Source organism: Medicago truncatula, chromosome 1, assembly GCF_003473485.1.
Source record: "Medicago truncatula cultivar Jemalong A17 chromosome 1, MtrunA17r5.0-ANR, whole genome shotgun sequence".
NCBI lineage: Eukaryota > Viridiplantae > Streptophyta > Magnoliopsida > Fabales > Fabaceae > Medicago > Medicago truncatula.
Genome location: NC_053042.1, coordinates 4,866,919 through 4,876,471, shown reverse-complemented (window position 1 = coordinate 4,876,471; position 9,553 = coordinate 4,866,919). Strand labels below are relative to the sequence as shown.

Genomic DNA, 9,553 nt, shown 5'->3' with positions numbered 1-9,553 from the left:
TTGCCAATTATTAGCTAATACACAATTGAAATTACCTATAAAATTATCTACGTTAAGATAACCTAAATTTCATATGAAATTACTCCATAGTGAATTGTTATTGACAATATACCAACTTGCAATGTAACGTGTCTAATTAATGCGTCACATCATAATCTTATCAACTTACAATGTAACATGTCCAATTAATACGTCACATCATAATCTTAAATAATACTAGAAGTTAACGAAATAATCAATTTGATTGATATTTTATAGTTCAAGGGTACGTTTACCAATTGAAAAAAATAGGGAAGATTTTGACTAATTTTACAATTTAGATGATCAATTTTCTTGTTCATAGGAAATTTGACGGTGCGAGGATAAAGAAAATAAGTAAATCAAGAATGTGATGAAAAATAGAGGAAAAAAAAATAGAGATAAATTAAGGATTTGGAGAGAGATACTCTATAACAATATCTAAATTGATATGGGTCTAAATGAGCATGGTAAAACCTGCATTATGGATATGGATACATATAATTATCCACTAAAACAGGGGCGGTTTTACCACCCAGCTAGCCTGGGCACACGCTTGGGCTCTGTCCCGGATCTCGCAGGAGACCCATAGGTGCCACTGCAGTCCTCAACGTACCTATAATTATCATATTATCCATAATATATCATATATTACATTGTGTTGTAGTGGATAGGTGCGCTACCTGACCTTGTTATGGTGTGGGTTTGATCCGTGGTAACTCTCCTTTTTTATTTTCTATTGTATTAAAAATATTTTTATTCAAAAATAGAGGTCATGTAGGGATTTGAACCACGGTTCTCCATGTTAATATACCAATTCACAATTTTGCTATTATTTTAAAACTGTTTAATATATATTATGAAAATATTTTACCTAGGCCTTGCAAAATTTCTGGCTCCGCCGGTGCACTAAAATGTGCAGATATGATTATGAGTAACTTAGTAGTTAATATCCATCCCGTCCAAAAAAAAATGTGATGTATACTTTTTACAAACATTTTGGAGGATAAATGACCTGTAAGTTTATCAAATTATTATTTTGATGTTTGATTATAATATTTACTTATTTAAAATGTTTATAGTTTTAAGAAGTTAGTATTTTTGTTTATAATTTTTACAATTCAACTTGAAGAACTTTGAATACTCTTCTAATTGTATTAAAATAGTATGATATTTTGTTTATTTATCGATTTATTTTTGTTAAAATGTGAGTAACGAGTAGTAGGAGTATGAGTACTTAGTTATCTAGAGAGTATAGACACAATTGTTAAGGTTAGTATCCACACATGTATGAATCTGAATCCTTATATTTTTCTATGTTGTGACAAATATTTTAGCACCATAGTTAGACTCTACCCATTGTCGTTCCTAAGGAACAATGAAGGGTGCTCTAAGGTGACAACTAGGGTATCCATGGAAGAATGGTGGGTAATTTACCCCAACCAATACACATTAGTCACATAAGCACATTTTTAAGTGGTATCCATGAACTATCTTGACCCTATCAATAAATTGTTCATTTTTACCCACCATTCTTCATAGGTAATCTAAAAAAAACCGTGCTCCAATCAAAATACACAACTAAATTAACATACTGTTATTTGAGTGTTCTCACATAGAGCCGGTGCCAGATCTTGAGATCAAGTGATTTTTATGAAATATATATTAAATGGTTTCAAGTATTATCAATAATTAATAGCTGATCAAGTGGTATAAAAAGAAGATGGCTGGGTGTTGAACCAATGACTTAGAGCAATTTATAGTACCCCTTTCCACTACAGCAAATCAATTCTAGTTGTTAATATACTTCTAATATGGTATATAAGGAAACTTTGGAGGATACCACGACACCTGCCTGCCCTCAAAGAGATTCGCCCCTGCATAGAGCAATGCTAACATCGTCATCTCTAAAATTCTATTTTCAACCTACGTTTCTATAAGTGAAATTCACGTGAGTTTCATTGTTTTTAAAATGGACTTGCAAATGACAAAACTCAGACACATTTCATCCAACAAAAGAACGAGAGCTAAAAAATAATATCTGAATGAGTGTTGTTGATGTTCTTTTATTTTGTTTTAAATTTAAAGAGTCTAGCGACGAAACTCGCACATCTTAAATGATAAGAAATGTAAGATTGTGAATTCTAACTCATGTCAAACACATCAAAAATGTTTCTCTATTGTTAATTGAGAATCAAATTGAAGACCTCGAGGAGGAGTACATTCCAGGTCTCAAATGAATACTATCAAACCAACCCAAATAGATTAATATTTTTAAAAGAAAAGAAAGAATAAGAGGTGCAGGATACAAAGACTTCTTCCACGGGTGTTCAATTCATATTGTTCATTGGTTCAACTAGTTAGGTGTACGTGTGCTTACCAAATATCTCCACTAATCACACGCTTCAAATCACAACTTTACCCTCAATTCTAGGAAATATATTTAATCATTTTCAGCAGGGATATTTATAAGCAATTTTATAATGTATTATTATTTTATTTGACTCTATATGTGTCTCATTCTTGATATGATTATGCCTGTCAAGAAAATAACCCGTTGATTTAGGGAAATTTTATTTAATTTAATTTAATTTTGAGGAGCTACTAGTATCAATATGTAGTATTTCCAGCAAGATCACAACAAGGTCACATGTTGACTAGAGTATCATTTTGGTTTGACTGGATTGGCTGAATAGACAAGGCTTCACAGACTACAGCTGGAAAACGTAGGCAGGACAAGAAGGTAAAATTCATGATTAGATTCCATTATTATTCTTTCTGTTTCTCACTCACTCTCTTCTAAAGTTACAAATACAAAATAGAAAATTTAAATTAAAACAAAGCTTTCTGCTTCAGGATTATTACTACTTAAATTAATGCTCTTTGTTAAAGTTGAGATCCAAGCTATACTACTCTGCACTGCCACCACACACTACACTCCTATGCTTCACAAGTTTGAATGGTTTATTTTACAAAGAAAAAACATGAAGATCTAACTCACCTTTGAAAAATAAAATAATTTAACACGCAAAATTGTTTTCAAAAGATCTAGTTCAATGATTCATTTTTTTATTTGTTTAAAAGTCAAATTTGTTTTTGATAAATAAAAACTTTAAATATCCTGTAGTTACGACTCAATTGATAAAATATTGTTAAAACATTTGATATGTTAGGAGGTATGTTGAAATCCGCAATAACTCATTTTTTAGTATTTGGTATTCGAATTTTATCGTTGAAGAAGGGTGAAATTTTTATTAATTAAAGTGACATTGTTTTATATCAAAGGATGAGAACTAAGCAAAATTTTGCTCAATTAGTCAAATCAGAGATAGGTTTCACAACCAATCTAGATTGCATAAGTCTCCGTGAACTTAATTCAGTTGGTAGAGACAATGTATAATATATGTAAGGTTTGAGGTTCAAACCTCGACCAAAAAAAATAAAATTGCATAGATTACTCTGATAGATTTATTGAGTCACAAATACGGTGGCTTTAAAATTAAACAAATCTAAAAAAATATTTTTAAAATGATTACTTCAATTAACAAATCAAATATAAAAAGAAAATTCATATTTTTTTTACTTATCTTCATCAAATAGGTCTAAGGATTAATTTTCTCAGTCATCATTTGATTTTTGACATTTAACTCTTAGAAGAAAGATTTGGTGGGGTATAGTGTTTGGAAACCATGATGAACAGTATCTGAGTGAGGGTTGATGAAGGATGATGGAGGTTAGTTGTATACAATTGAGAATTCTAAAAAAGAAATGAATAAGGTTAGTTGGCACTGAGTAAAATGAGTGTGTAACAGCAAAGAAAGAGAGATTGAAAGAAGGAAAAAAAAAAGGTTATGTTACTTAGAACAGTTGGCAAATGTGTCAGTAAAAACATTAAAAAAATGAATAAAAATACTAAAGATGTTTTTTAATTATGAAAGAATACTAAAGGGAACAAGCTTGGCCTTCAAGAGAAGAACCTCTCAATTTGAGAGAATTCAATCAAAGATAAAAATGCACACGCCCCTGATGAAAAAGGTGAAAACTTAATTAAATTATTGATTAACAAAATGATTAATTAACTAACCTGAATAATTATTACAGTTGGTAATAAGTAGTAGTAACAATAAAATGTGTGAAATTTGGGGAGACAACTATCAGGTTTAAAATTAATGAGATATGATCTTGATCTCCTGTCATCGATGTGTGGACTGCATGAATGTAAACATTATTCATAAGATGACTGTTCAAATTGATTTATCTTCCTTTCTTTTTTACTTTTTATCTTTAACATCGTTCCCAAGTTTAAAACGTATTATTTAATCAACAAAACATAAACATGATATCTAATACCGTATACATTTATTTTGAATTTTGACTGTTTATAATGGATGATTTTCTACATTCACATAGTAGATACATCCATCTTCTATAAATCAAGATCAAATAATTTAAAATCTAAATGATCTGATCTTGATCCGACAATCATCAATATGTCGATAGCAGGCATTTCAAATTAATCTCTTTAACTCGTTTTTACTTTTTATCTTTTACGACTTAGAAAGATTAAAAAATACACAAAAAAATCAAAGTAGATTATATTAAAAGCATCAAAATTTAGGAGTTAGAAAATGATTTGTGAAACTAAAAGTGATTAGGTTGTTGTTGATGTTGTTATGTTTGTGCAATAATTTACCAACAGGAGCAGTTGGCAGTAGTTAGTATGTCTTTTAAAATGATACATGTCACTTCATAGCATGGGCAGGTAAGCAAAGAAAGAAAGCAAAATACACACTTTCTCTCTCTATATTTTCTCTCTCTTTCTAGTTCTAGCTTATAGTGTTGTCTGTAATCTATAAAAGTTAGATTTTTATACTACCTTTGTTGTTTATGGTTACTACCCAATTGGTGAAATTGGTTTTTATTGTCTAATCTATATAGCATTTGATGCTAAATCCTGTCCCTTTCACTTTCAAGTTTCCTCAGTCATTGCAGGATTTGAGTACTTGTATTTGATTCTTTTGGTCTTTGTTTCTTCTAGGATTCCAACACTTCCACTTTCAACATTTCCTCATAATAATAACAACTGTTTGTTAAATTGCATCACAGAACCTTCTTCTTATAACTATTGATAATGATGAATCATACATAATCTTTGCTTAGCATCAAACAAAATTGAAGATTGTTGAGTTTGTTGTGTGGACTGTGGACAAAGGAGAAAAGGGAATCTGCTTTATTTGTTGTTTGATGTATAAGAGCTGAGCTGTTAGCTAATCTAATCTTAGTGTCTATGTCATTGTCATATACTTTATGCTCTTAACAAGACTGAAAGGTTTTCACTTTTCTTGTTTCAGAGAGGGAACAATTTTTATTATTATTATTATTATTATTAGATTTTGATTTGATCCTAGGGTTTTTGATTATATTCCATTTTATGAGAAGAAGGGTTTTATTTTTATTTTTTCTTCTTTTACTTTAACTTCATCTCAGTACTATAAAGCTGCCAAGTTATTTGTTCCTTGTTTAGTCCTGCAAGATATCTCTTGAGCCAAACTTAGTCAAAATTCACTTTTCCTTTAATCATTTATATGCATTTCTTGAGCCAATTGCTGAGTCAGGATTGTTCTAATCAATTGTTATATAAATATAGAAAGAGAGAGACATAGACATAGAAAAAGGTGTTGTTTTCTTTCTTGAATTAAGATGGGTGGTGAGGAAAATGCAATGGAGTTTCAACATGGAAATGAGAATATTATGAGTTCTTGTCCATCTTCAGAAATGGATATCAGTTCTGTGTCAAATATGGCTAAGACTTCTTCAGATGTAGTTAATCATCATCAGCAGCAGCATCATTTCATGGCTTCTTCTGCTTGGGATAATCCACTTGTTTCATTGAGTCAAGCTCATACTTTTGGTGGTTCTTCAATGGTTTCCCATAATGAGTTTGCTAATGCTAATTCATCTTATAACCCTCTTGTTTTGGAGAATCAAGGAATGAGTAGCACTTCTCATCTTGTTCAATACTCAAATCTTGGAGGCATGATCCACAAGATTCCTTCCTATGGAAGTGGAAGTTTCTCAGAAATGGTTGGTTCCTTTGGCCAACATGGGTCAGGTGGGGAACATGTAGCTAACACATCAGGGTATCCAATTCCATCACAGCATTATAATCACATCAAGGATGCTGGAATCCAAAGGGGTCAAATTAATGGTGAACAATCTCAGATTGAGGACTCTATTCATGAGGATGGAGCTACAGGATCTGCACCTGGTAGTGGAAGTAGAAGAAAAAGAGGACTTGATCAAAATTCTACTTTCAGTCCAAACAAGGTTTGTTTCTAAACTAAGTTTGGTATTCATATATCAATGAATCTTATACAGGACTTTTTTTAATAGATAAATTTTAGTTGTAAATTTGTTAGAGGGAGAGAGAAATGATAGTAGCAGAGATTGAACTTAGACTTGATTCATAGAACTTCATCGGTGTCTCGAATAGGACATGTATTGTTGGTTTGTTTTGTTTGATATTCAAAATTAGCTTAGGGGTTTTATAAGATATTTATGAATGAAATGCCTTGTACATGAGCTTAGATTAGATCAAGGTTTGTTGCTAAGCTATGTTTGATATTCATATATCAATGAATCTCATATAGGACTTGTAATATTTAATTGTCTTGTTTATGAGGTTTTATGAGATACTAATGAAAGAAATGCCTTATATATGAGTTTGATTAGAATGCTGAGGGTGATGGAGTGAAAGATTCTCCAAGGAAGATTTCTGATGGTTCAAAAGAAAATGATAAGAAACCAAAAGTTGAGCAATCAGGGAAGCAAGCTAAAGATAACTCTCCCAGTGGAGATGCTTCTAAAGATAATTTCATTCATGTGAGAGCTAGAAGAGGTCAAGCCACAAACAGTCACAGTCTTGCAGAAAGGGTACAAACTGCAAACCATCAACATCTTTATACTATAATGTTTGTTATGATAAATCCATTTTCTTAATGTATACCAAGTTTTAACAACTTTTGGTTTTGCTTTTGCAGGTTAGAAGAGAAAAGATTAGTGAACGAATGAGGTTGCTTCAAGAACTTGTTCCGGGATGCAACAAGGTAGGGATTGGTTTAGATGATTGTGTTAAATGGTTTCTTATGATTCATCATAACTTATAACTTATTTGGTGACACACTGATTGATATATGTCTCAGTAGATTAATTTCATTTTCTCTTTGTTAATTTTTCTGATGATTGATGTCTTTGATTTCTTCTCTTATTAGATAACTGGCAAAGCAGTAATGCTAGATGAGATAATAAACTATGTGCAATCACTGCAACAACAGGTTGAGGTAAGACAGCAGTGCCTTGCAATCTTTAAAGTATCAATTTATTACTATTATTCAAAGTTCAAACTTAAGCATGTGCATAACACCAAGGGAAATAAAAAAAGGAAATACTTTTATAAAATAATATAAAGGATTTAATCATTTCACTGAATAATGAATATTAAGAGATTGTTTTATGATAATTACATGACTTCAAAGCTTCAATTCCATTATATTTTGGTTTTTGTGGCTATCCATCTTATAAAGATATATTTTGCAGTTTTTGTCAATGAAACTTGCCACCGTGAACCCGGAACTGAACTTTGATGTAGAGCGGCTCTTATCCAAAGATGTAAGTGAAGATCTTAATCATACGGATTTGACTCCTTGGAAGTGAACTATTCACTTTGGAGGGTGAAGTAAATAATCTCAATTGTTGATGAGAAATTTAGCCATTGATGTAACGATATGGTTATGCATAGCAAATCTTAAATGAGTCCGAATATCAATCATGGCCTCACGGATCTTCTCATCAACTGTTGACATTACTTACTTTATCTTCTAAAGTGAATTGTACACTTTAAAAGAGTTACTCTTACTAACTTAGTCTATTTAATACACAATTATGATTATGACGTGTATTTCTCTATCAATTAGATTCTCCAGTCACGCTTAGGACTTGGAATTGGTGGATTTGTTCCTGGTATGAGCTCTTCTCATCCATTCCCAAACGCAAGTTTCCAGGGTAACATGGCTGGCATGCCTAGTTCATCAACACAGTTCCCTCCTTTGCCTCAGGTAAAAAGAGTAAAGATCTTTTCAAGTTCAACATTGTAGTATTAAGTCACTTGTTTGTGAAGTACTGATATATATTATGTACATGCAGAATGCTTTGGACCATGACTTCCAAAACTTTTATGGAATGGGATATGATCCCAATACAGCACTTGACAATTTGGGATCCAATGGTAAATAGGCAGAATCTTTTTTTTTTTGAAAAACAGTCGAGAAATTTTCGAGATGTGCGAGACATTGTTACTACAGTATCAGAATATATCAAATTACAAAAAGGTCCTTAAGTGTATCTTTTGCTAGTTATTAAGTGGCTAATAGAGGACACATTCAAAGATCAAACTAACTAACAAAAAATACATTCAAGGATCAAACCGACTAATGAGACACACATTTGAGGTTGTTTTTATAATTTTTGTTAATTCAAGACTATAGCGATACCAGTACCACCGACACATTCAAGGATAAAAATGACCATTTACTCTTTTTTCATTGTTTGCACGATATCAATTTTGTCGAATTAATTTATTTCCATGTTGAACAGGGAGGTTGAAACCAGAGTTATAGTGTGTTGAATATATAGCCTTGTTTCTACAACAGAAGACTATGGAATTTTCCTGTTGACTGCACAATTTAACTGATGCTGAAAAAAAAAATAGAGGGAAAAAAGGAAAATAAAGGTTTTAGTTGTATAGGATTTAATTAATACCTAACTATTGGCGCTTCGAATTTTTAGTAGAAGATGACTTTGTTAGATTTATCAATTGGGAAATGAGTTACACATATTGTGTGAATGTGTGTAAAAATCTTGATCATTAAGAACAAGTTGCAAGGGTATTTATTGATATGAAGGGCATGGAGTTACATGAGGAGCATGTGAGTAAAGTGTTTGCAACTATAATTACTTCTGTGAAATTATGTATAGAGTTGCAGGACTTGGATTTTTGAAGATCACTGTGTTCAAAATTTGTGTTTTGGGAGTTAGGTGATGTGTGCATTTTTTTAAGGGTTTCTGGTTGTTCTTGTATTTGTTCTTTTGAAAAGAAAATGTAATGAATGAAGAAATTCTTGAGTTTATATAAGAATGAACATGTTGCAACTTGTATGAGTATGACAGATTGAGTATACAAGTGCTTCTTAGAACTTTTTTGGCTTTAAACCTTTGAATTGGTAAAATTGTCAGGTTGTCTGCGTGAACTATCGGTTGGTTTTTTTTTTTTGCGCCTATTTTTTCCGTTCAAATTACACGAATCAGAGTGTTGATTTTTTTTTTTCCACGATGATTTGAACTTGGCTCTAGTGCATTTAGTAGGGATATTCTCAAGGACTACCTCACTTTGCGGGTAGAGAATTTTTCTCCGAAGAAAGAAATTATTTTCAAAAACATTTATGAGACGGGGTGTGTTCATGTATGACAAATGTTGTAT

The 9,553-nt window shown here is 31.6% G+C and overlaps 1 protein-coding gene across 2 annotated transcripts; it reads left to right on the top strand.

The window, feature by feature from the left end:
- Nucleotides 1-4,755: 4,755 nt before the first annotated feature.
- Nucleotides 4,756-9,269, top strand: LOC25482038 (transcription factor bHLH74). Of its 2 annotated transcripts, none has more exons than XM_013610499.3 (8): nt 4,756-6,345; nt 6,751-6,951; nt 7,059-7,124; nt 7,290-7,358; nt 7,615-7,686; nt 8,001-8,132; nt 8,221-8,302; nt 8,671-9,269. In XM_013610499.3, the coding sequence occupies exons 1-8, from the start codon at nt 5,719-5,721 to the stop codon at nt 8,691-8,693; spliced, it is 1,272 nt and encodes a 423-aa protein (XP_013465953.1). In that variant the 5' UTR covers nt 4,756-5,718; the 3' UTR covers nt 8,694-9,269. The 2 variants fall into 2 exon arrangements, with proteins under 2 accessions (XP_013465953.1, XP_013465951.1); XM_013610497.3 differs by having other exon boundaries at nt 4,758-6,345; nt 7,992-8,132.
- The last annotated feature ends 284 nt before the right edge of the window (nt 9,270-9,553 follow it).

What these genes read in the sequence shown, in the direction of transcription:
- LOC25482038 (XM_013610497.3), top strand. Translation starts at nt 5,719, where the DNA reads ATGGGTGGTGAGGAAAATGCAATGGAGTTTCAACATGGAAATGAGAAT. An exon ending in GTCACAGTCTTGCAGAAAGG is followed by an intron (nt 6,952 to 7,058) that starts GTACAAACTGCA and finishes TTGCTTTTGCAG; the next exon opens with GTTAGAAGAGAAAAGATTAG. An exon ending in AGTTCCCTCCTTTGCCTCAG is followed by an intron (nt 8,133 to 8,220) that starts GTAAAAAGAGTA and finishes ATGTACATGCAG; the next exon opens with AATGCTTTGGACCATGACTT.